Source organism: Squalius cephalus, assembly GCF_949319135.1.
Source record: "Squalius cephalus genome assembly, chromosome: 3".
Taxonomy (NCBI): domain Eukaryota; kingdom Metazoa; phylum Chordata; class Actinopteri; order Cypriniformes; family Leuciscidae; genus Squalius; species Squalius cephalus.
In genome coordinates, this window is record NC_137124.1 from 27,151,719 (window position 1) to 27,178,400 (window position 26,682).

Genomic DNA, 26,682 nt, shown 5'->3' on the forward strand with positions numbered 1-26,682 from the left:
TACGGTTATTTTATCAAAAGACAACTATTGTTTGCGATTTGGTCCCGAGAGTCCTTCTCTGTTCCAAGACTGCCAATCACCGTACGTGTTTTTAAAGCTGCAGAGTGCGTTGGCCAATGGGAGCGCTCCTTTACCCGGAAAAGCTTGCCGTTCGTCTTGTGTGTGCCAGATCTCTGTTCAGTGAGCTACCGCTGTGTTCTACCTCTGCTGCTCGTTCACAAGTATGGATTCCTGTTTTCTGATCGTCGTGTTTGTCTTCGCTTTAAGTTTTTCCAATGGAGAGAAAACGCTTAAGTTTGTCACTGTGGTGAGTATAATGCATTTGTCCAGATTACTGCCAGTGTGTGTGTTGAGTAACGTTAAATGTACGTTAGGCTGCAGCTGATTTGATCAAACTGTTCGTCTTAAAAAAAAAATCATAATACGAGACACAATTCTGACTTCCTATTATGTGTGTCATATTTTTATGCATAACAAATATGTGTCTTCTGTGTGAATATGAAATGAGATTGTGTTTTCCCCCCACGTTGTTTATTGTATATTGTTATTGTATACTGTATTGTATTGTATACTGTAATGTATTCTGTATACTGTATATATTGTATACTGTATATTGGTCGATACTGGTCTTTTCGTCGTTATCAGTCTAGTTTGATACTGTATCCAGAAGCAACGACGTGAGTGAGTCGCAATATCTGCTGACATGAGTAGGCTAACCAATGTTTGCTATCAACTTTGTTTTTAGTTCTGCTTGTTCTCGACTGTCTATCAGCTCAATCTTTGGCTTCATCACATGATAAGACATGCTGTCTATTCATTTCATTTTACCTTTGGATTCTGGTAACGTTAATATTCTAACTTATGAGCAATTTATGAAGCTCCATGGCTTCCCAGTTCTTATGGCTTCTTAAAGCAATCTAATCCCTTTATATAAGATATCAACTTATATCTACCATGTTTAGAAGAAACCGCTTTTACAGATTTATCTTTTGATTGTAATATAAGCAATAAATTCTGGGCTGATTGTAAGTGCCTTTATTTTTAGTCCTGCTGAAGTAAACCACTCCTCTATTCTCAAAGATATTATTTTGTAATATGACAACTGTGATCATTTATCTCTTGATTATCTTGCTAACTTCATTATATTGGATGCAAAATTTCCATTCATAAACAAAATGTTTTAAATACCCATTGTCTGACACTCTTTCTTCTTGAATTCAACTCTCTATTTTCATCCTTCAAAATTGTACACAATGATAAAAATCCCAGATTTTTGATGCTTTGTGAGAATTTATTTAAAGATGCGGTTTAACTTTAATTCTGTGTTTTTTCTTCTATTTGTGTATACAAATCCTTGTCCTTGTTGTTATTGTATCATATTTGAGATTGTTTTCCTTCTTCATGTTTGATTCTGTACTCATGTCCACAAAATAAGTGTTTTATGGTTAATTATGACTTTGGAGTTGCTGCAAATGAGTAAGTTTTAACCAGAGGCTTGTGTCTTTTTGTGTGTCTTGTGTAAATGAGAGAAGATCACGGGTGATTTCTATGAAAGTCAGAGATAAAGATAAGGAGATAGATAGACTCTGCTTATCCAATTAGAAAATGTTTACCGACTACTCTGTGGCTCGTATCCGGGTGTCAGTATGAGCACATGACAAGCAGGATTTGCTGATGTAACTGCAGTTGCACAGTGCTGTTTGTCTTCCTGAAGACACACACATAAAAATCCCAAATACTCAGTCATGTATTTGACTTCCTCTCTGTCAGCTCTATCGTCATGGCGACAGATCTCCAATCAAGGCCTATCCAACTGATCCTTACAAGGAGAGTGACTGGCCCCAGGGTTTTGGACAGCTCTCTCAGGTATGCAGACACGCACACACATACCTTATTGTCTTTGTTTTAATCAGTTACCTGCTACTTGAGGATCATTTGGTTACGCAGTAACGTGCAAGAGGCTGTCCTATATTATGTATATAGAGTGCAACAGTCGGGTTCCAAAAGTAAATAGTCCATTCATTTTCTCCATAGGAATTTATAAACTTATAAACCATAAGACAGACCTGCTGTGAGCTCTGAGGTTGTTAATCAATGGTATATGTTCTGTTAAAGCTGTCAGCCTGCATTATTGCAACTTATTTTTTTAAATCATTTTTTAACAGCTGAGATTGTGGTGAGAAAAATACATTACCCATGACGCTGTACATACAATTCCACCACTCAGACAGTTGCAGTAACGATAAGCAAATCATACCAAAAAAGCTTGTGGGGAACGCACACTCCGATGAAGCACTGTGAATGATGTAATTGAGTCGATTTCCCTGCACAGAATGTACAGTGTTCAAGCACAGAGCCGCTCACTCACCTTTGCACATCAGTGGTGAGGCCGTAATAGCATTAACATGCAGCTTGAAAATCCTCGATGTCACGTCATTTCAACATGCCCTTTTTATAGAAAACTACAGTACAGTCAGTGTACATTTTTGTAATAGGCACCAAACTACTGAATGCACTTTAAGGATATTATTTCATCCTTTGTGTTTTTATTACTGTAACTCAATCTTTTCGTTTTTTCCAGGAGGGAATGAAGCAGCACTTTGAACTAGGTCAGTTTTTAAAGAAACGCTACAGAGGATTCCTGAGTGAGGACTATGACCGGCATGAGGTCACTGTCTTTTAAATTTCTGTTTTCAGTAAACGGATACACAAAGCTGACAGACTTGTGCATTTAAATAGCATATGCCATCTTTGCGCTGCAGATATTCATCAGAAGTACAGATGTTGACCGGACTCTGATGAGTGCAGAAGCTAACCTGGCTGGCCTGTTCCCACCTAATGGTTCTGAGGTGTTTAATCCAGATTTGAAATGGCAGCCAATCCCTGTTCACACTGTCCCAGCGAATGAAGAGAAGGTAAAACCTCACACTGAAGCTCTGTTCCCACTATTTCTCTCCACAATTTTGCAGCACACTGAAACTTGGCCCTGACCTCTCTTTAGTGTTGAGTTCATATTTGCTCAGCAGCAGCATCAGTAAATGTCTCTGGATGTTTGAAATCTATTTACATGGCCACATGACCTGCCTACAGAGTTTGCGTTATTTTTTGTTGTCTTTCCAGCTGCTCTCATTCCCGCTAGAAGACTGTCCACGTTACACACAGCTCATGAACGAGACTGAAAAATCAGACATTTTTCGCAACATGACTGACACTTACAAGGTGAGTCCACCTGGCAAATTTTTTTTTTTATAATAGTAGGTCATCTGTCTATGCAATTTATATTAATGTTTTTACAGCAATTATGATTATGATATAGTGCAACACAAAAGCTAACCTGCAGTTTTCTGAATTGGTTTTAAATGGTGATGCCCAGAGGAGGTTCAGTTTGGCTCATGAATATTTATTTGAGTCCACAAATCGTTTTGGTAGTCCTAATAGTAGACAAGGGGAATTTTTAGAATTTTTTTTTTAGACTGATTCTTCTTGTCCTGAAACACCTTTTTATTGTTGCGCTTTTTACCTCTAAATTTTGGTTGTTTAAGTGGCTAAGTGTTTAAATGAAAATTAATAATATCCTTTCCACAGTTTTAGAAGATTTTAAGTATACTGATATATTGAATCCCTAGATTTCTGAACTTGTGAAGTGAAATGCAGTTAAATGTTATGGGAAGAATGAGGTGGGAACCGGCGAACGTTCAGCACAAAATTTAATAATAAAATAAACAAATACAAAACGAAAGTAAAAGACAGCAGCCCCTCACGGACGACTGCCGTCACATATAATTAAAGGGATGGTTCAGAGTAAAATCAACCTAGGGTCCTATGCACCATGACCTCGAGCCAAACACCCCCCAGAAGCCTTTTTTCCCTTGGTCGAACATTATTAAAGTTAGAGCTTATTTAGAGATATCAGCCGAATGGCTTAGTGCAGGCGCTAATGTATCCTATGATGCATCTTGTAAATTACCCCACTAACATTGCCCGGAATGGGGCCAAACTTCTACAGTAGTACAAATAGGTTCTGTACTCATACAACGAGGCATTGGAAAGTTTTTAATTACATCAGGAGTTTATTTAAATAACACTTGCCTGATGGCTTATGCTACCGCTAACCCGGACGTCAAGGTCACTTCCGTGATTTGGGAAAAGCCTGTAAAAGTCCTGGCAGAGGATGTAGTGTAGGATGTAGTGTAACGATGCCCAGTTCCAGGAATGCACTAATATTTTGTTGGTAGTACCAGTTTGCAACAATTATTAGTTAACACTAAGTTGTCAACACTTCGGAAAAAAATATATTTACAATGTAACTATTTACTATTTTAGTGTTGTCCCAATAAAAAAAAAGTGTCTATTCCATTTAGTCTATTCCATTTCAAAACATGCTCCATATTATTTTCATGTTTGTAAGCGTGCCTTACAATGTTAGTATGTTCCTTGTCTTGCGATGTAAATGTGCAATAAATAAAAACAATGGTTTCTACAATCATGGTTATGTCATTGTGTTTTTATGCAGGCATTTATAGAAATGGTGAGAAATAAAACAGGACTGGAGAAAGCCTCAATTGAGTCTATTTGGAGTGTTTATGACACGTTGTTCTGTGAGGTGAGTTTCACCTGGCATTCATGTGCACATTATTCATGACTTCATCTAGCATTAAGAGACTCTGCCAGCCAATCTTGCCTGCTAAGTATTGTCTATATGTGAATGAATGATATATTAAAGACAGTGTGAATGCAACTAATGTAGTTTATTATCAACCTCATTACAAAGTGCAACATTAGGTTTCTGAAAGTAAAAATCTGAAGGTGATCAACACACATTTGTTTTCGACTTGTTTTTTAAATAATCACGTTTAACAGTGGAATTCTTGGTTTTTAAAAAATAACTTAATTAACCATGATTCTTCAAAGAAATCTCCATCAACCAGAAAACTGTGACAAGTAAATCACATGAAAAGAGCTCTTCGTAATAAATCTTCATAAACTCTCAAACTACAAAAAAAAATTGTGTATACATGCATATTTTGCAATAAATTTAAATATAAATTGTTTCTATATACATAATCAACATATTTAATTCAGTAGTTTTATCTTTTTAATTCGATTATTTATTTAACAGTCTTGTACCTTTTTCTTTTTGTCTTTTTTTAGTTTCAAATCAAAATTAGTAATGTTGTGATTCACCTCATAGCTGGTTGGTTTGGTTAATGTCTTATAACACTTTAACAAAGACTTTTCTAAAATCCTTTTGGGAAAAGTGAATGGGGAAAAATACTTATGGAAACCAACTCTGCTGAAAAAGTGAGTGGTCACTGTTGCTCTCTATAATGCCTTAGAGTCAAGTTAAGTTCTAAAAAGAGTGAAAGAGAGGCTAACTGGGTGAGGGTCATTCACAAGTCTGATGGCTTGTGGGTAAAACTGTTCCCTAGCGTGTATGGACTCTTTCTTGATGTTGAGTGTACTCTTCTGTACACTTTGTGGTAAATGTCTTGCAATGATGGCCTTTTTACCACAAGCCGAGTCACTGTTGTTACATTATTTTATTCCAGAACGATCTATAGATGCTCAGAATCGATTAAATCCATATGATCAGACAGACACCATGAATTGTGTGTCAGATCAGTTCTGTGATTCTCCATCCCCAGGCAAAACATGAGAAGTCACCACCTGGCTGGGTGACTCCAGGTGTGATGAAAACGCTGAAGGTGCTGAAGAACTTTGGTTTTCAGATTTTGTTTGGAGTCTATAAGAGACAGGAGAAGTGCAGACTTCAAGGAGGTGAGAGCTTATCACTAGGCAGAGTATTTTTTATTATTACATTTTAATTAAAAAATAAACAATAATAAAAAGAAAATGCAAGAGAAAAGCATTTATGTGAGGTTAAACACTGAGAGTTTTTGACATTTCAAAGTTGGTTGTGCCCATCATAGGCATAAGAAGACTGTTGAGGATTCTTGGCAGACCATTTTCATAGTTACACAGTCTGACACTTTAATGCACACATATGCAAATCAGTGTTGTAGGAATAGAGGGAAAGGCCGCTACCTGAACAGTGCAGGCACACGTCAATGAAGAAACAACGGACTGCTCCACATTCAGACTGGAAATGTGCATTACTGTGATCGTGTGACACTTTGCTTACGCTCTTATTCGCAGGCCTGCTGTTAGATCAGATCATTAAGAATCTCTCAACCGCAGCAGTTCCAGACTCTAAACAAAAAGTGAAGATGGTGATGTACTCAGCTGTAAGTCATGTCACTTTCACATCAACATCAGCAGACCAAACTCCTAGACTTCCCTTTTTCAGTCAATAGTTTTCTATAAAAAAGAAATGTGTTCTGTTTAGAGAAAGCAGTTCATGTAATGTTCTCTCATGCAACTCTTTCCTCACTAGCATGACACAACAGTTGTAGCTCTGCAGGAAGCCCTGAATGTCTTTAATGGCCTGCAGCCGCCTTATGCCTCGTGTCATCTAATTGAACTTCACCAGGAAGAGAACGGGTAACATGTTGTCTGTGTTTTTCCTAAATTCACGTTTCTAGAAGACATCTTTGGTCAACCAAAATATTCCTTTGCTTGTCTCTTTCAGGTCGTTTTCAGTGGAGATGTTTTATCGCAATGACAGCACAGTGTCCGAGCCGTACGCAGTGTCTTTACCGGGCTGTTCCCAGCGCTGCCCCCTGCAGGACTTTGTGAACCTCACACTTGAAGTCAGACCACAAGACAGGAATAAAGAGTGTCAGATAAAGAAAGAAGCCACAGACACTGGTAAATGCAATAATATACATTAATATATGGACTATAGAGTAAAGATGTGTATCTATAGTTCTAAAAAAAAAGAACGATTGCTTGCATACTTGGATTTTGATAGTTCTTTCTCATACATGTGTGCAGAGGTCATCATCGGGCTGGCTGTGTGTGGATGTCTACTCTTCCTGCTGGTACTACTGCTGTTTGTAGTGCTATGCCGTCAAAAAGAGCCGATGACTACCTATAGTCAAGTCACAAATGAGAGCGACTCCTGACAATCATATCAGCTCCTCCGCAAAGAGGAACTGTGGGACAGTGAAGAGGACCTATGAGGACACAGCGGCAACTGAAACTCTAAGCCAACTGAAAAGACTTTGTTTAACTTTGGCCACACATTTTATTTTATTGGGGACGACTTGGTAGTATTTTATTTCTTGTAACTTCAGTTGTTTCAAGAGCAAAAAGGGAACCAAGAGTTGTGATGGCGTCAATAGCATTAACGTAACAATGCTTAGCGCACAGACTCTGTAACTGTGCAATAGTGACTGGGTGTCATTTGCTCTGGGCATTTGTTGTAATGAAAGATTGTGCACAAGTTTCACGGGGAGGATCTGAGATGCGGACTAGACTAAAGCTCCCCGAGAGGCGTGTCCTCTCTGAAACACAAGGACTGTGGGTGTCCCCCTATTTGTGCTCCTGGTCCATTAGTTCTAGTGTACTTATGAGCCCAGTGTACTTGATGCATTAGCCTAAAGATTCAGGTGGGGCAATGAAAGACTACTGAATGCATATCGAGGCCTTATAATGCACTCATGGAATTTTTGACTCCTTTTTTTTATGTGATTACCTCCTGATTTACAGCCACAAAGTAGTTTTGATGAGTACATTTAATAACAACAGCATGCTGATATGAAGAACAGTGCTCTCAGGTGCTCTCAAGCTCAAAAGAGCCGTATTGAAGTAATTTGTTTTAATCTGGTGTGGTTTATTTTAATGTATTTTTATTTAACATAATGATCACCCGACTCTGAATACAAATAAAATGTTATTCTCCATTATCAAAAATGTTTTCATACATTGATAATTCAGTTCCAGGTGCATCATATTTAAAACAAATTACTGTTAGATTGACAAACATGCCCAGTAAGAATAAAAAAATAAATAAAAAATTCATTACTACTAAACGTTAATAGCAATCTGTCCAAATTGTTCTACCGTCTCAAATCTTTTAAAATGAATGTTTTTAAAGATTGTCTTTCACTGTCTCAGTGCACATCTATTCAGCTTGACAGAAAATGTTCTGTACAGGATCCATTTAGAACAAATGCTATATTGACTAGTTGATGAAATTGTGATGCTTTGAGATGCAGATAACAGCTTTTTTTAATCCCTTTTTATTTTCATCAAATAGACAAATAATGTTTGACAGGACAACGGTTTTAAATGCATGTCTTACATGTAACATCTTGTTAATAGTCAAAACGGAGGCTTATAATACATATGTATAACAGCAGTGAGTATTTAGTGTAAAAAAAAAGAAGAGAGCTTTTTACGAAGAATATAACCCAAAACGGGTGTAAATCTGGCATTAAAAAACAAATATACCTCTGCTTTGAATATGGGGATCCCCTTAATATCTGTGTTATTCGAAGACTTAGGGCCTCATTTATAAAGACATGCATAGAATGGTCCTAAATGTGAACACATTTCTAAAATGTTCCTATGAATGATTTATAAAACGTCTGTATGCACAAAAAATGACAATCAAAAACTAGTAAAAATGTTGCTTATCTGCGCATACAATAATATATATGCATATTGTGATCACCTATTTATGTTCTTAATGCTGAATTAATATAACTGTATATGAGTGCGAAAAGTTCTATAAACATTTTATTCCATTGGTGTATGCATAAGAACATTTTCTCTTTTTACAAATCCAGATTTCTTTCACTTAGGACATAGGATGAAATCCATGGAATTTAGGATCAAATCTGATCACGTGTGTTTTATAAATGAGGCCCCTGGTTTCTGCAGGTAGTGCGATATCATGAATACACCAGCAGTGTGTAAATGTTCAAGGCTAAAAGCATCCACAGTGCAAATGTTTTTACACATTCTCCCCAAAATGAATTAAACCATTTTGCAATTAATGTACGTTTTTACAAGTTCATATAGAATTCTTAATAGAAATGTTTGTCCACCTATAAGTAGACCTTTATCTGGACCAGTCCAGATCATTGTTTGAAAACATAAAAAAGTCAGTCAAAACTCACAACACAAATTATGGGGCTTCATTCAAAAGACACCGACCATTTTCCCTTCTTGTAGTGGGGTTCATTCTTTTGTCTATATCATACTCTAACTTCTTGGTGCAACATCAGGCTGGGTTGAGTGACCCTGGGAACATCTCAAGTGTTTTTCTGTATTATCTGGAATGGATTACAAACTCCAAATGTTCAGTCTCACCTCTGTGCACTTCCATGTCACACAGAAAATGAGACTCAACAATCTTAAAGGCGGTTTAATGTCTCTACTAGAACACTTCACATGCTAAGCAACATTAAAAACATTAAGGATAACACTAAACACACATGCACACATAAAAAAATATTTTTGCTGCACCCCACATAGCTAGCTCTGACCTTTAACCTTTACACTCAACATTCAATTGTCAACAGTTGCACAGATCACTACATGGGTTTACCATCACAATCTAGGAATTAACCTTTTGATGGACAGCCATTAAGATGTACATGTTATTTGACACAGAGAGAAAAGGAAATAGGAAGAGAGAAATGTTGATTGTCTGTTTTCAAGGTCAAAGTTTAGGAGTGTGTGAGGTAAGGCTTGGATCAGGCGATGGCTTTGGCCTCAGGCAGGAAGGCCTCCCAACACTTCACCAGCTGGTTTAAGATAAATAACAATTCATGAAAGACTATTCAATGATGCTGTATGTAAAACACACACACACACACACACACACACTTACCCGATGCTGTGTGTGAAGAAGGGATTCCAGGTATTTCACTATGTGCTGTTTGAAATCTCTGGCTTTCTCTTTCTGTGACAGAAAAGAAAATATTTCATTTTCCATTTTGAGATGTTTTGTGCTGTACGCTAGAGTTGCACAATTAATCATTGTTGCACAATTAATCATTATTCGGCTATGTAAAACTTTTGACAAGTACGATCACAGCAGAACAAATCTGTGTTGGCGCTGGCGCTGACCCAGAGAGAGCAGTTGTCATGTGAAACAGCTTCACAAACAGACTTTTCAATCACACAGTTCCATTATTTCTGTTACAACTGGGATTACATTTGTTTTTGGATATAAACACTGGTGTCTAAGGTAGTGATCAAAATAGACTAAATCGCCTTTTGAAAGTAACTTGATTGTATCATTACACTTGTCGTAGGTGGCGACAAGTGTTAAAAACAATTACGTCATTTAATTACTCTGATTCATCCATCCTGTAATAAAACAAGTGAAGTCCTTATGTGTGAGTTATTGAATCATTCATTCAACTGGATTTAAAAAAACTAAATAAAATAAAATTCAGATTCATCAAGTATTTTTAAATAGACATTTTATCAGAACCTCGAGTAAATGATGTTTTATTTTGTTTGGTTGCCTATTCAAAACTGTGTGAGAATCGTGATCTCTATTTAAAAACAAAAAAACATTCCCAATCATGCAGCTCTACTTTACACCAGTGCAAGTGATCACAGCTTTTGGAACTAACGAATTTTAAAAAAATGTTTTTTTACACGGGGAGCAGAATTCTACATTACAACTGCAAGATAATAAAAAAACACAATACCTGATTCACTGTGGTTTTTACTCTTTCTAAATCTGTCATCATTGACAAATATAGCCATAATTTTATTGAATACTGATTACCAAACAGTTTTGGTGACCATTAACCATTGACTAATTATAACATATATAATGAATATATATATATACAGTACAGGCCAAAAGTTTGGACACATTACTATTTTTTATGTTTTTGAAAGAAGTTTCTTCTGCTCATCAAGCCTGCATTTATTTGATCAAAAATACAGAAAAAAATGTAATATTATGATATATTATTACAATTTAAAATAATTGGTTTTCAATTTATTATACTTTAAATGATCATTTATTTCGGTGATGCAAAGCTGAATTTTCAGGATCATTACTCCAGTCTTCAGTGTCACATGTGACATCCAGTCAATCACATGATCCTTTAGAAATCATTCTAATGTTCTGATTTATTATGAGTGTTGGAAACAGTTCTGCTGCCTAATATATTTGATGAATAAAAGGTTAAAAAGAACTGCATTTATTCAAAATAAAAAATTTTTTTTTTTAATATAAATCTTCTTTATTATCACTTTTTATCAATTTAACACATCCTTGCTGAATAAAATTATTGATTTATTTAAAAAAAAATAAAGAAAAAAATTACTGACCCCAAATTACTGACCAGTAGTGTATATTGTTGTTATAAAAGATTTCTATCTTGAAAACATTTGCTTCTTTTTTTTTCTTTTCTTTTTTCTTTTTCTTTTTTTTATTCATCAAAGTATCCTAAAAAAGTATCACAGGTTATGAAAAAATATTAAGCAGCAGAACTGTTTCCAACTTTGATAATGAATCATCATATTAGAATGATTTCTAAAGGATCATTTGATAGTCTGGAGTAATGAACCTGAAAATTCAGCTTTGCATCACCGAAATAAATGATAATTTAAAGTATAATAAATTGAAAACCAATTATTTTAAATTGTAATAATATATCACAATATTACATTTTTTTCTGTATTTTTGATCAAATAAATGCAGGCTTGATGAGCAGAAGAAACTTCTTTCAAAAACATTAAAAATAGTAATGTGTCCAAACTTTTGGCCTGTACTGTATATATATATATATATATATATATATATATATATATATATATATATATATATATATATATATATATATATATATATATATATATATATATATTCATTCAACAGCAGAAAGAAAGTAATACAAGTTATGATATGACAGTATATATGTAAATGATGACTGAATTTTCATTTTTGGGTGAACTATCTCTTTTAGCAAGACTTTAGCAAGTATTTTACTATGCCGTTTCTCTGGTGTCCTCTTTCTATCTTTCTTGGAAATATTCAACTATATGCTTGTTAAGGTGTAAATGAAAAAAAATGCATCCAAACACTAAAAACTTATTTAAACTTTTTTGCACTAGTGATGTTTGTTTTGCAACACATCTTACCTCAAATCTGAGCACTTCTTTGCGCACAGTACAGGTGACTCTTTCTAAATCTCTCTCATACTGACTGACTTTAGACTCCCACTGCACAGAAACAAAGAAAACAGCTTAACGTGAACAGCAAATTAGTGACCAATCATCTTGTAAATAAACAGAAATCTCCTACACGAAAGTTATGTATCTTATGAACAGTTCATGTAGAGTGCTGTACATGAATCATTCACTGATAAGGTTTAACCTCATTTATGTCATCTTTAGCCTGCTGCAGTTTCTCGGGTTTGTTCGCCCAGAGCAGTTTGGCCTCAGCCTCTCGTTTCTTCTGAAGTGTGCTCTGAGCTTCCTGCAGACGCTGCCATACTTTCATCCTCTGCTCAAAACAGCACTGAGGGCAGCAAAGAACACAGTAAACAACATCATATTTCTTATGTGGTTGGTTCTGACTGCTGGTTTTGGGTTATGTGGTTGTGCTCTCTAACCCTCACGGCCCCCAGGAGTCTGACGTAGTCGGCCAGGAGCTCGGCGAGGATGAAGAAATCGCTGAAGGCCTGTTGCTGATGCAGCTGCTCCATCTTATCCTCCACTTCCGCCAGCTGTGACAGTGCACGAGACAATGCAGAGTTCTCCTCCACACTGCCCAGCATGGCCACACTCTTACTAAACACCGCTGTGTTACTACACAACTCTACGAGAGGAGAAAGACATTAAGATGCTCTGTAGCAGCATGAATCTGGAAGATTGGCTTCACGGTGTAGTTTTTACTCTCACCTTTCCTGTGGTTTACTAATGAGTCAACAGCAGCATGCAGCCTCCTCAGCAGCTGCTCCTCATTCTCCACCTCCTGCAGCTTGCTCTCTAACCACTGACACACACGCAGACGTGTCAATCACTAGCCAAATGCAACGTCCTGGGAAAATATATGCTTTAGAACTGCAGAAACTGAGCTCATCTTACATTATCTGATTCATTCATTTTTATGGTCATCTTATTCACTGCATCCGACGCTCTGTTTATCATCTTTAGCAGGCCAGGTCCACTCAAAGTCTGAGTATTTACTGCCCTGGGCAACTAAAAAAAACACACACACACAAGTTTAGTTCTTAAATATGCCAACAAAAAATACTGTACAATGCGTCTAAAAACATGATAAAGGTGGTGACCTCGTCTCTCTCTAAAAACTCTCGAACATCCGGGTCCTGCAGCAGAGATGGATGGGCCACTACTCTCTGTAGATACCTACAGAAAATATAAACACACAGTATGTAAATATAACCAGTAAAAATAATGAAACATGTTATGTCAATAAATATAGTGTTCTGCTGATGTGGAACACAATGAATGCTATATTTTGTGTGTGTGAGTGTGAGTGTGTGTGTGTGTGTGTACGGTGCAGTAGAGTACAACCGGAAAATAAAAATGTAAGTAACTCCTAACTCCAAGGTTTATGGTGTCTAAATATCTTGCCATTAACAATCTTTCAAATCTTTATCCTCAATTTGATGTGTACTTGGCTACCAGACACTTTTGACAAAGGATCACTGATGATAAATGGCAGCTCATATTTGCATATTCAAACTTTGACTTTATAGTGTAAAAGTCTTTCTCTTTTTCTGGTTATTATAGGACGAATAGTTTTATTTTTGGTTGTACAAAAAAAAGCACATTTCCTATATTTCGGACTCTAGAATGCCCCATCACACTAAGGAAAGACTAAGAAGTTTTCTAAACATTTTCAATACATCTAAATCAGAAAAATGCAGTTTATTGTTTACATGTGATGTCACACCCTTCTAGGAACACCCACCAGGAGGGCTAAACAAGGCCTTCCTCCGCTGCAGAATATGAACCCAACACACTAAATTGCACGTTTAGTTTACAATAGAAACCATTATAAAGAAAGTGCTTAATATGACATTGATATGGCATCTGATTGCCTGTGTATAGTATGCATCATCATTAAGGTGTATACTGAATATGACCTTTTAAAATCACTGTTAAGTGTTTTTCACATCACATTTTCAAATGTCCCGCTGTTTTTGGTGGTTGAAATACTGCAGTTTGTTCACATTCCTTCTCATTCTTCTTTAGAGAGGTGATCTAAATATTTGTGGCTTGAAACAGATGGAAAACTGACAGGCCCGTGCAGCAGTTCTGTGGATGTTTTACCCTCCAGGTCTCAGCTCCAGTCCTGTGACTGAAAACTATGAATTGGTTGACCTCTTTTTTCATGTGTATGTGTAATTAGGCATGTGATCACCTCTCCAGTGCTGCTCGTCTCTTTTCCACGAACTCTGCTGAGGACGAATCCTCCTTCCCTACCTTCACTTTAGTCATCCCTGTGACAACAACAAACCACACGCTCAGTCAGCAAATCACACCAGACTGCTCCGATTAAAATGATTCAAGTGAGAGCCAACAGACAGCTCAGAGTGAACATTCTCAGGAATCCGGGCCTTGGCAGAGTGTCTAGTCGGGTTCACTAGAACAACTCCACTGGACCAGGGGTAGGCAACGTTCAGAGTTCAGCTCCATCCCTGAAAAAAACTCACCCGCCTGTAGCCTTAGCGATCCTGAAGACATTTGCTGCATCCAATTCGCCTTATACTACGCCCTAAAAGTAAGTACTCTTTTTGTGAAGAAAAAGTACATACTTTTGAGGGTGTAGCAAAAGAGTAGGCAAGCTTTGGGACATACTACTTCGTCATCTTAATGGACAGATCTGTTGCGTGAAACTGCCCTGTCAATCATCTTGTCACAGTTAAAATCCTCCATTCAATCTAATTTAATTTCCTTCTGTTTCGGAGAGAAATGTAGTTGCACGTTCATCTGCCAGTCATGGGTCTTTCATGCCGAGACTCTCCTCATGTGTTTAAAATCTGAGCATAATGACGCATTTAAAAGTTAATGGCTAAACGTATCTTTACAAAAGTTCACAATGCTGCTGCAGATGCAATAGAATGTAGAGAACATTGAACGAATAAATAACGTCAGGTTAGATACTGATAATTAATCACTCAAACCCCTTTATCTAAACTTCTCTACATAACTGCCGGACTCGCGTGTCCTTCATGTCTGTAGTTTGTAGTTCTAACCGAATCCTCATCCAACGCACGATGGGTTGTGGGCAATATTAGCCGTTAGAGTGCGCATCGCTCTGCACTTCGGATTCTGACCGGAAATAGTAGACCATCCGGGTATCTTTGGAACACTCATTTCTATATGCTACGATTTGGGGTGTACTGATTCTATTTTCGAATACTATTTAGGACGGATAGTATGCGAATTGGGACGCACCGATTGATTAGCTTGTTCAGGTGTGTTTGATTAGGGTTGGAGCTAAACTCCTGAGGAGAGTGGCTCTCCAAGACCGACGTTGCCTACCCTTTCACTAGACAGAGCCAGAGTGAGCATAAGAGCTTCTTTACCCACTACGCTCTTCTGAGGTGGAGGTGGGATGATGCAGCCCAGCAAGGAATGTTTGGCTGATATCTTCTCATAAAGTCCCAGGAAATCACTGAAACGTCGACGCACTGTGAACGTCTTATTAAGGAAAATAGGCAGTGTAGTCTGGAGAGAGACAGAGAAGCATAGAGAAAAGGAAAAATTCTGATATATAAAGCTTGAGCAATCCAAAATATAGTAATAAGGAAGAGCTTTTATGTACCTGAGTTGAAACTTTGTAAGACATGTAAGCATTCATGCCATCTCCTGCAACACAATAACGTAGAAAAACACAGTCAATATAGCTCTCAACTGAACATTCAGAACAAGAGGCTCAATCTAGACCAGTGGTTCGCAACCTTTTCACTCCCCATTGTCCAAGGAAATATTTGAAGGCCCACCCATCTAGGCTAAGATATTTCCTCTGGTAATACTGCAGCAAAAATTCACGTTTAATGATTAATGTTTTTATTTCAGAAGTGTCTGAAGTGTTTCAGAAGAACTGAATGTTCTATAATAATTACAGCAACAACAGGGAAAAAATAAGAAATATTCATATTGCTTGTATTTCCTAATGTCTATCATATTTAGCATTTTAATTAAGTTAGAATATTGTAATATAATCTATTTTAAATAATTCTAAAATGTAATCAATAAAAATACTTCTTTTTTTTCTCAGTTCCTTTGGAAGTTTGATGAGGCCCCCTACTGGGCAAATGGTTGAGAACCACTGAAGACATACTAGGCCTAGATGATGCAATTTTTTTATGTAAGAGTAGGCACTAACATTTGTAACTTGAATGTGTAAGGCTTCTGGTGTCTGCTGTTTTATAATTAACTTTTATAGCTGTTTTATTTTAGCTGTACAAAAATAGTCCATTATGCTGCTTGATGTTGCAAACTGCTATTTGTTATCATGTTATTTAAACGTATCATAAGTTATTCTTCTAGTTGTTTACCTAAAGTGGATGATGAATCAGAAGTTTTGCACATTCACTGAAAATCGCTTACTTCTGCATTGAAAAATAAGGTGGATAAGATACCAATTTTCTCAGGGTTTGTGACTGCGATGTTCAGCTCAAAATGGTCTCCACTCTCTTCCTCCTCCAACTGTTAAAAGTCCATCAGCATTCAGTTAGAATTGAGAATCTATATAAATAATACATGAATGCAACTGAAGGCACATGAAGGGTCTTGTTTCAGTACCTCCTCCATGGTCTTGGTGACAATGCTGGGTTTGAGTATGGAATTAGGGACATGTGTAGTGTTGCAAGCCGATGCAGTCGGGCCAATAATCTCTCTCCTGCCTTGACTTGTGGTGTTGGTGAGTGTCAGTTCGACAGTGGCCTCTGGAGTTTGAACAGAGAGAACAGATAAAGCACATTGGTGTAATGTATTGGAATAATGGTACTTCACTATATTTTAGTATAGTTGTATTTTGAGGAATCAGTAATTTATTGGCGTTCTGTTAAATCCAAGCACTTGCACTTTTATTCAGTTATATTTACAAGAAAAAAATAATACTTTTTACTCTATTACAATTTCATGTAAACTTAAAATTACAAATTACATGTATGTCATTGTAACTTAAAGCTTTCCTCAGTGATTTAAAAAATATTTATCCTAAAGTGACTTACAAGCCAGTCAATCATGCACACATATAATATCTCCCTTTCAGACATACTTTCAGCTCTTAAATTGTTTTTATAATAATCACTAAAAATCACTATTCAAAAGTCTGTAAAATCATCTGATAATTTTAGCTGTAAATACTCAGATTTCAGGATATTGGTTTCAGTTTAACATCTGCTGAATCCTAGTTTCTTACGTAGTTATAACAATAAGAAAATAGTGATTTTTGAAGTTTTTGCATCAAAAATACTAAAATGAGAAACTCTCTGCTGTGTCTTGTTTTCAAAGGCCAATTTCAAAAGCTATGAAAGTTGTAGTTTTAGTTTTAAATCTTGCATACAATTAATTGTGGATACTTTTATACTTTCTCCTAACTATTTTAGTCTAGGTACTTAATACTTTTAATAGAGTTTTTTTTTTTCATTTTTTTTTTTCATTGTAACTGTACTTTAACTTTATTTTAATTTCTCAGTACTTTTTACTCCTCAGACTTAAGCATTTTTACATAACCGGCGTTTCACTGCCATGCTATTTTAAAGACAAGAGATATAATTCATTATATGTTCTCCAGAAAGCAGTTCAGTTGCCATCTGGCCTGCATGTGAAATTAAGTGTCATTAAGTATTTATAGCTCATTTTGAGTAATGGTGCAGCAATGGAGTGGTGAGAAATACCAGTGAACAGATCCAGCTCTTCATCAGAGTGAAGGCCATTAGTGGCGTGATGGACATCGGTCCTGATGTAAGAGCCCTCCTCACTGAAGATATCGCCCTCATCAGGAGCTGATGTCGGTGTGATCGGTTTACTCTACAAAGAGATGAACACATTGCCACAGTAACAGCTGATAACCGTGACATATTTACAGTTCGTGCATTTGATGAGCTGCATTAACCGCTGCAGACATTGAATAAGCTATCAGCTAGCTTCTGTCAAATGACAGTTTAAATATATTTAAATATTCCCAAACATATCAATTCACCAGATAATGAAAAAAGGTTATTCATTCAGAAATAGGTGTCTCACTCTCGCGCCGGTGAATATGTCCTCGCCTTCATCATCATACTCGTCGCTGTCCAGCACTCGAGTGTCTAGTTCAGCCTCCTGATCTTCATTTTCAGGGAAAGGAGGAGGATTCCGCCCGCAACTGCCTGACATCGCTCGTGCCAACCAAAGAAAATATATGTATCAAATAATAACCCAAACGGGTCAAGTCTCGAGGTTGGCCTAATTTCTACCTGTCTGTATGTTACAGGTAAACAGGGATTGAATTTCAGAGCTAGGTAACCTCAGCCTACTTAAAAACAGAAGCGAACGGCTCTGCGCTCTCAGGCTCAGAAAGAGCGCTGGAGCGACACTGCCAGCTCATGGTCTGGAGCGAATACTACAGCTACTTCAACAACTACTTACACTCACCCACAAGTATAGCATCCACGCATAGGCTACTGATGATGACACTCATTCACGTTGACATGACATATTAGTATGAAGGTAAATCAGTAGCAAAACTCGAGAGCACGTAAATGTGAATTTGAGAACTTGTACAATAAATATTCGTACTTGTACATGAACATTTACACTCACAGCTCCCATGTGAAAACCTGTCAAATAAAAATCTGAAGTTGAATGTTGAAATTTGCACTCGCATACAATAGTCACAAACCTGTATTCTGAATCTGAAGCTGCAGACAAGTAGACACAAATGTGTAAAATGCCATTCACAGAAATACAACGACAGACACAAACTTGTAATATATATTTTGCGTTTAATCTTACGTTCACATTCGCAGTACTACCTCAAATAGGCACTTGCAACTTGATTACCATTTGTATAACCAGTTTTACTTCAAACAAACAACTATGGTTAGTGTAGCAACGGTGAATTTGTGGTTACCATGGTTTAACTATATTTACCATGTGTTTTTGTAGTAGAACCATGGTTAATTTTCGTAAGGGTTCGCTTAAGAAAAACAGACAACCCCATATCATATTTGCAAATGTTCTGTTTAATAAAATACATTTTAATCTCATGGTTTAAGATTATAGTTGATTGAAAACAATTTAACTGTACAGTAATTACTGGCTCATGATCTTCAAACAAGTGCATTTACAAAAATATTTATATTCTTATATATTTCTATGAGAGTCTAAAGATCTTTGCATCCATCCGGTTAGTGTTTCTGCTGATGTCAGAATTGGATAATTCTAAATTCGGTGAGGAGGGCGACGATGAGGAAGACAATGTAGAAGATCAGTAGAAAAATGCCATAGACTCGGCTCAGGTGGAAACACTGAAGAGGAACCAGTATGAAGGAGAAGACCAGAGACAGACCCAGCGCTCCTGAGAGAACCCAGCACAGCACCCCCTCTGGTTCCAGCTGTCCATACAACAGAACACAGCACACAGATCAGACTCCATCACTCATTTAAACTAATATTCAGCTGACTAAAAGCTTGCAACATATTCTCAAGTAAACACCAGAAAATTGTACAGTAGATAGCATCCAGTTACATGTATATGCAGAAAGCGGAGGCATTGTGTATAGAGTGAGACATACCGTCACAACGTTATTATTCTGAAACATTTGCAGCAGGCAGCCCAGACCTACACCAAATAGCATGTCTTTATGCAATGTTAAAGGCATACAAAACACACTCTGAGGTGATGTTTTAGAGTAAAATATATCAGGATATTTACAATACTGTCAACTATTGATGTAGTTAAAGCACATACACAAAAAGGAAAAATTTTAAAAGACTGTATATGCTAAAGGATACTGAAGATAATGCCACCAAAACAGGCCGAGATGGCCATCCGTGGGTATCCCTGACGGGCTATAGTAACGTCTGCAAAGCAATCTGTGAAAACACAAAAATATTATATCTGGTCTAACAGATGTAAATACATAACAGTGTATAATGTCCTACTGGTGATCCTGTTTAAAATATTAAAAGCTTCTTTTTTTTTTTTTTTTTTTTTTAACTAACACATAAATTACCATTAGTACTTAAAATATTAAAACAATACTAGTATCTAGTAATTGCAAATCTCTTTTACTTTAACTTCAGCTCCTAGAACTGGCTATGAGCAAAAATAATAAAATAATGGGAAAATAATGTGCTGTGTGTATTTTTTATGTTGTGAGTGGGTATGTACCTCCGATGCTGTTGCCCCAGGCTAACAAGGTGAGTCCAAGTACAGTGTTGCTGAGTCTGAGAACAATCCCCATCAGATGCAGCACACTGACAATCTCAGACGCCACAGTGCTGATCCACAGAGCACTGACCACAAAACCTAGCAATGAATAGAGCTACACACACACACACACACAATTCAGCTTTGCCTTTACAGGAAATATCATTTTAAATTACATTTACTAATTATTATTATTAAATTATCATTATTATTCAATTACATTTTAAATATTTAAATATATTAAAACAGTTCATTTAAATTATTAATTTAACTTATTTATTTCATTGTAATTATTTTTACTGTATTTTTGATCAAATAAATGAATCCTATTTGTTAAGTAAAAAAAATTAAAAACTACTAATAATAGACCCCAAATCTTTGAACAGTAGTGTACATTACTGCAAATATGCATATGAGCTATGAAGCTTTATATTAGCAGCATATTTCAACCAAAATAAAAAGCAAACAGAACTGAAGATTCATACAAAGTGATATCTAGGAGGATGATTATTTGTGGTAGTGAAGAAGACTATGGCTGAGAGGAAGACTCCAATGCAGACTGTAAGCGCCCAGACAGGAAATTCTCCTTCAATGAGGTATAAGCCATCTTGAATGAAAAAGAATGAATGTCTGTTTTAATCACATGCACTTTACAGAATGTGAAGTGATTACACAACATCTGCATTAACAGCATTTATCTTTTCACATACAAGAGGAATTTCGGTTCCTCTGTCCGTTCTAATGACTGCAACAGGAGTAATAAAGCAACAATGATAGGGGTGACATAACAGTACCTTACATGATGTGCATAAAACATAAAAGATTGCTGTTAAACAGTTTTGTTCTTATGGTTAAAAAACAAAACAAGCCGACTCACACTTTCCAGACTGGAATGTGAGCACACACACCAGAGGCCCAGTGATTATGTGCAGACAGTTAAGAGGCCGTTTCCAGTTGTGATCCTCCTTATCTGTGTCCACCACAGGAACGGTCAACAATAACAGCACTTCTACAGGCACCTAACACAGTCCCGACACACAGGAAAAGAGGAACTTCACCTTAAAGTGGGCATGAAAAGGAAAGTGAAACAGACAAGTGGCTTGTGCATCTTGTGCCATCTGGAATTCACTGGATGGTTGTGTTTTGCTATTGCTGTCATGTGAGTGACAGATTGTCCTGTCCTTGCGCCTGTAAACGGCTTGTGTCATCATCAGAGAAGAGATGTTGTTGCAAGAGGAAGGGGAAGTTTTTTTTTTTTTTTATTAAAGATTACAAGGTACATGGATTTAAAAAATAATGATGTGCATGGATAAATCATTTATAATAAATATTGCAATCACTCTATGAATTTTTTTTATTTTTTTTTTATTAATTGTGACTTTAAAATAACATATGCATGTATATAAAGTTCCCACCATCTACCAATTGGACAGTTAGACAAGTTTATTTAAAAAAAAAAGAGGTTACTAGAGGAGCATCCACTCATTTAGAACCAGGAAGTGAACATGAAACGTTCACATTTTCACCTTGATCACTTTGAGGACTCTGGCACTCCAGGGCCGTCTCCTCCAGGTCCGGCAGTCCACTGGGTTAATAGCATTCAGGAAGATCTGGGCAGTAGATTGATTGTAAGGCAGCAAAGGCTCATACTCTTCTTCATCTGAAACATACATGTAAGAATTTCACACACACACACACACACACACACACACACACACACACACACACACACACACACACACACACACACTCTAAATTATGAAAGAAACTTGATGAAGTGTGGCATTTCAAAGCCAATCAAGCACACAAACATAATATGTAATGCCTGAGCAGAGAGCAACACTTTCACACCATACAGAACTTCCTCAAAGATGCAAAATTCTCTTTCACTGTTAACTAAGCAGATGGGAACACACACTTGCAAAACTCCCATATTTATGAAAGTCAGTGGAGTTTAAAACAACCACACACATACATAACCCACGGAAACTCCAGCTCTTAAGTTAGCCAACATAGTTTTAAGTTGAGAGGAAGTGACCCACCATGTGCTTGTATGCTGCCACTCTGAGTTTCTCCATGTGAATCAGACTGGAGAATCTCTCCTACAAGTCAAGAACAGCACTCATTAATCTCTGCTCAGTGATATGCTATTAGTCAAACAGCATGTATTTTATTTCATAAACTACAATAACACTTTATTTAGATAAAGTCCTGACAGAGCTTTGCGTTTCCATTGTTGTGAGCAGTATATATGAATGTGTAAATAGTGTAACTTCAGACAGCTTAGTTGTTCATATTTTGAAAACCAAAAACCAATAGTTACATGACTTTACAACACATTTGAACATTTTTAACTTAAAAACAGAAAATAATTCAGAAATTGTAATGAGACTTTAAGAGGGTAAAATGTGTGCGATGTGTTTTTGGAATAATAGTGCTCAGTGCTGACAAAAACGGCAGTCTCCTCACCGTGTTCTCTGCCTGAGCTCTGTGCCGATTCATTTAGCTGATGCTTCTGACGATTGTAAACATATGCACTCACAATCACAGTCAAAACATATGCAATATACAACCCCAGATAACCTGCGGATAAGAGGAAAAAAATGGCACAGGAGACAAATATGTTAGACTCATAGTCATCCATTTCTTCCAAACAAACTGAAATATTAATCTTTGAACTGGTACTCTTTTATTCTACTACATGAACGTGAAACATTCAGAATGAACGTGTAAATTTTGGGTAAATGAATAACGGTTATCAGACCCACGGCTTCTCCCATGGAAATGTGGCCTTTGTATAGGATATTGAAGGTCCAAAACACAGCCGCCATGTAGAAAATGACATCACGAAGGAATGGACGGGATGCCACAGTGAAAGGTTTAATCAGAGCAATGCTCCCAGCTACCACTGTTGTAACAAAGATTCCAGCCCCTAGAAAAATAATCAGATTAGAAAAATACAGTATGTCATTATTAAGTAGAAAAAAAAAAATCCCAATTCACGTAGTTCAACAAATGGTCTATATTCATCGCTAATGAACATGTCAACGAATCAACATTAAATAAATGAACACATACTGAAGACTATATACTGGAAAGCACCATAGATATAACAATACTACAGAGCACTTCATGTTTATATGGTTAATGAATCTGTTCACAAGACTTAAATGCAAAGTGTGTAATTTCTGCAGCAGCCAATGTAACTATATTTGTGAGGGCCAAAAGCCCTCACTTATATAGTGAAATACTATGATAACTGACTAGTGAGGACATTTTACAAGTCCTCACTAGTTAAAAAGGCTTATAAATTGGCCAAAGCATGTTTTTATTTAAATGAATGTTTTCCACATGTTTCTGTGAGGGTTGTGTTTAGGGGTAGGTGTTGGGTTAGGTGACAATATAATGAACACAATATAAAATCAATGGAAGTCTATGCAGTGTCCTAATTAATAGAGTGAAACGTTTGTGTGTATGTGTGTTTGTGTAAGGATATTTGGTGCATGTTTAAAAGTGCTGATCTCTCACCAAACAATGCTCCAACAGCAAGACCAGCAGTCTGAGGGTGAGAGAAAGCAGCCATGGCACTGAACACATCTGGAGCCCCATTTCCGAGTGCCAGGAACGTTACTCCCTGTTCTATTCAGTCATGGAAAATGATGAAGAAAAAGAAAACATGCTAACACCAACACACAACCTCACAACACCATGTTGGGCCCTTTCCAGTAACTCCGTCACACACCGCTTGACCACTACACACACCTCTCAGTCATGAACCCACTTTAATGACTCAAACAGTACAACAGACTCTTCTCGATCATGCACAAACTTCAAGAATAAACAGTATTAGACTAAACAAACACTACCTAGAATAACACAGCCTTGGCAAACACTGTGGGCATATGACCTACAAACAGACTTATTGTTTGATATACTACATGTAGTTGCTTAGCATGTTGTGATATTCTCTTCACTCCAGGACTCAGGAGTTCATCACTGCTGTGGTTGATAAGGACAAAGCAGAAGTCCACATGAGGAGTAATTAACCTCCTCAACCTCTGCAAAATGAGGACAAATTGCAATGATCAGCTGATCTGGGTATTACTGTTCTGCCATGTTTCAAACATTTAAAGGATACGGCCACATTGTGAGTCAGTCTTAGTGAGGAGGAAATGGCTGAAAGATTTGGGCAGAAACTGAAAAAAAAAAAAAATATATATATATATAAATCAAAATACACATTATAAGCTACACACATTTGAATTAAATATTCTGTACTTTATAGACTGTAATCATTGTAAATGAATTGTGCAACCAAACTGACTTTATGACCCTCAAAAAGCAGAACTTTTAGAAAATAAAGACTCAACTCAAAATTCTCCAGATAAATGAAAGACTGTCTCTGTCACATGAGTAAATAGGGAAGTAAAACATACCCTAGGTCAAGGCCAAAGACTCAGCTTGATTGATATTGCCATGAGATCACATGTTTCCAGAGTGTTTCAATTATTATTTATAAGTTTTAATCTATTACTAATTTGTATCAATTGATAGCCCTAATTATCAAATTAATGCACAACGCAAATAGAATGCAATGTAATAAACATGCCAAATCATATTCACTCTAAAAGTAAAGATTACACACACACACACACACACACACACAACCAGCACTTAACTTATAGCTAATTCAGTCAGGCTCAATTATTGAAATTAAATGATTATCAATGTACCAAGCTGTGAAGAATGTTGGTATTAAGTGGAACATAAAATATGTCTCAAGAGTTTATTTTGTCCACACAACGGAAGTCACTGGTAACATTCTTCAAAATATCTTCCACAGAAGAAATTAAGTCCCTTAAGGACAGGGGCAGCAGGGATCACCAGGTCGATTAATAACCCGTAATAAAACCTTAATAACCCTTAATTAATAAAGTATTTTCTCAAATACAAGACTCACAAGTCTGATGCAATCTGCCCGAGGATGAGGAACAAAACAAACAGCCAGATTACCTGACAGGAAGAAAAGAGAGAAGGAGGGAAAGTTGACCAATATAACATCAAATTACAATCGAGACGGATGGATAGATTAGTTTTATGTTTAAAAAATTAAAAAATAACGTGTCACGCTCCACAAATAAACGTACACAATATTCGATTCTCTGTTATGTGAAAGGAAACTTTAAGTTTGGTGACTGAGCTAAATGTCCTTACATAGAGTGTGATGACTAGGGGCAGCAGATTAGGTGGAAACAGACAAAAGGTGACCCAAGGGTATTTGATGAACCCTTCATCTGAAGCACAGTCCGGGGTATTCTTCACAAACTCACATCTCTGACTGGCAGACAGGTTCATCACAACATCACACTGCAACACAGACAAAAAAATGCAGCAGTGCAGGATTCCTAGCAAACTGCCAATAGTTAGAAAGGGCCACATAAGGCAGAATTTAATTATGGTAAATGGAGAGTGATACCTTTACACTTTTATGAAGTTACTGCACATCCAAATAATGAATTAAAGGGGTGTAGTGGTTTGATTTAGCTGTAATCTAAATATACATTGTCTATGACCGTATATTGAAGAGAAGTTTTGTCCAGCTCACCTCGTCTCCATTGCGGTTCAGTGTAACTAATGCAGGTCTGTCTGAACTCCAGACATCCCCAAGAGCAACGAGGTAACCGGATTTCTGGCAGCTGACACGATCCCATTGCAGAGCAACGGTGCAAAACAACACTAAGAGCAGAGCACGCATTTGTACGCAGATACTCCTTCAACATTGCTTTTCAATGTTCAGCACTAATAGTTGAATTTTATCAACAGCAGCTTTCGTGGTTTTTTTCCCTTCCGTGTGATATACTCCATGTATGTAGACGCTGTGAAACACAATCTGTGGTTTGCTTGACCTAAAATAACGCAGGATTACACATTTTTACTACTGTCACAAGAGAAAGTCCAGGATGTGTGACAGGTCTTTCCTACACTTCCTATACAAACAGCGTGACGACGAGCAGCTTTCTTATGCGCCCTCCCTTCGTCCTATGGTTAAAGAGACATCACTATTTTTCCACTTAAAGGGATAGTTCGCTCGCAAACTGTTGGTGGTTGGTGGCCTTTTTTTAACCCTTAGTGTGTGTCTTTATTAATTCGTTTTTCCCCCTCCTTAAAAATGTGTTTTGCAAGATGGCACTGGTTATAAAAATCATTTGCAATGTATACAATAAATATTCCTTTCTGTCAAAGTTTTGCTTGCCCTTAGGCTGGATCCCAAATGGCACACTTATGTGGACTCTCATTCGGCATTTCAGCGCTCAGAAGTGTGCTCGCGAGTGCCGCCTTTGTGTCCTCGATGTATGGCGGGCCGGAAGGTGCAAAAATAAGACTAATGACTTGTCGTGGGA

General features: G+C 36.9%; 3 protein-coding genes across 3 annotated transcripts; 1 reads left to right on the plus strand and 2 right to left on the minus strand.

Moving 5' to 3' along the window:
- Window positions 1-131: 131 nt before the first annotated feature.
- Window positions 132-8,134, plus strand: acp2 (acid phosphatase 2, lysosomal). Its single transcript, XM_079865595.1, has 11 exons — window positions 132-307; window positions 1,771-1,866; window positions 2,582-2,668; window positions 2,763-2,915; window positions 3,121-3,219; window positions 4,514-4,603; window positions 5,646-5,778; window positions 6,157-6,245; window positions 6,395-6,501; window positions 6,590-6,768; window positions 6,895-8,134. The coding sequence occupies exons 1-11, from the start codon at window positions 224-226 to the stop codon at window positions 7,023-7,025; spliced, it is 1,248 nt and encodes a 415-aa protein (XP_079721721.1). The 5' UTR covers window positions 132-223; the 3' UTR covers window positions 7,026-8,134.
- A 1-nt stretch (window position 8,135) lies between these two features.
- On the minus strand, window positions 8,136-18,423 carry snx1b (sorting nexin 1b). Its single transcript, XM_079865594.1, has 15 exons — window positions 18,112-18,423; window positions 17,763-17,895; window positions 16,663-16,805; window positions 16,500-16,566; window positions 15,680-15,723; window positions 15,441-15,582; window positions 14,273-14,351; window positions 13,176-13,251; window positions 12,970-13,083; window positions 12,784-12,877; window positions 12,495-12,700; window positions 12,257-12,400; window positions 12,022-12,102; window positions 9,743-9,814; window positions 8,136-9,656 (listed from the first exon to the last, which is right to left on the minus strand). The coding sequence occupies exons 1-15, from the start codon at window positions 18,241-18,243 to the stop codon at window positions 9,606-9,608; spliced, it is 1,578 nt and encodes a 525-aa protein (XP_079721720.1). The 5' UTR covers window positions 18,244-18,423; the 3' UTR covers window positions 8,136-9,605.
- Window positions 18,424-18,828: 405 nt separating this feature from the next.
- Window positions 18,829-26,317, minus strand: slc8b1 (solute carrier family 8 member B1). The gene is made up of 15 exons (XM_079866234.1): window positions 25,887-26,317; window positions 25,496-25,648; window positions 25,242-25,294; window positions 24,420-24,477; window positions 23,810-23,915; window positions 23,046-23,213; window positions 22,751-22,864; window positions 22,324-22,383; window positions 21,808-21,941; window positions 21,159-21,300; window positions 20,767-20,888; window positions 20,243-20,396; window positions 19,864-19,944; window positions 19,644-19,708; window positions 18,829-19,463 (listed from the first exon to the last, which is right to left on the minus strand). The coding sequence occupies exons 1-15, from the start codon at window positions 26,034-26,036 to the stop codon at window positions 19,275-19,277; spliced, it is 1,749 nt and encodes a 582-aa protein (XP_079722360.1). The 5' UTR covers window positions 26,037-26,317; the 3' UTR covers window positions 18,829-19,274.
- Between the last annotated feature and the right edge of the window lie 365 nt (window positions 26,318-26,682).

Bases quoted from the DNA above. Each gene is read 5' to 3' on its own strand.
- acp2 (XM_079865595.1), top strand. From the start codon at position 224: ATGGATTCCTGTTTTCTGATCGTCGTGTTTGTCTTCGCTTTAAGTTTT. The intron at 1,867-2,581 runs GTATGCAGACAC...CGTTTTTTCCAG, and splicing joins GTTTTGGACAGCTCTCTCAG to GAGGGAATGAAGCAGCACTT. The intron at 6,246-6,394 runs GTAAGTCATGTC...TTTCCTCACTAG, and splicing joins AGATGGTGATGTACTCAGCT to CATGACACAACAGTTGTAGC.
- snx1b (XM_079865594.1), bottom strand. From the start codon at position 18,243: ATGTCAGGCAGTTGCGGGCGGAATCCTCCTCCTTTCCCTGAAAATGAA. The intron at 16,806-17,762 runs GTATTTCTCACC...TTCAAACTCCAG, and splicing joins AGAGCTGGATCTGTTCACTG to AGGCCACTGTCGAACTGACA. The intron at 9,657-9,742 runs GTAAGTGTGTGT...ATCTTAAACCAG, and splicing joins TTCTTCACACACAGCATCGG to CTGGTGAAGTGTTGGGAGGC.
- slc8b1 (XM_079866234.1), bottom strand. From the start codon at position 26,036: ATGCGTGCTCTGCTCTTAGTGTTGTTTTGCACCGTTGCTCTGCAATGG. The intron at 21,942-22,323 runs GTGGGTCACTTC...TGTATGTTTCAG, and splicing joins TGGCAGCATACAAGCACATG to ATGAAGAAGAGTATGAGCCT. The intron at 20,889-21,158 runs GTGAGTCGGCTT...TTTTCATTCAAG, and splicing joins CACATTCCAGTCTGGAAAGT to ATGGCTTATACCTCATTGAA.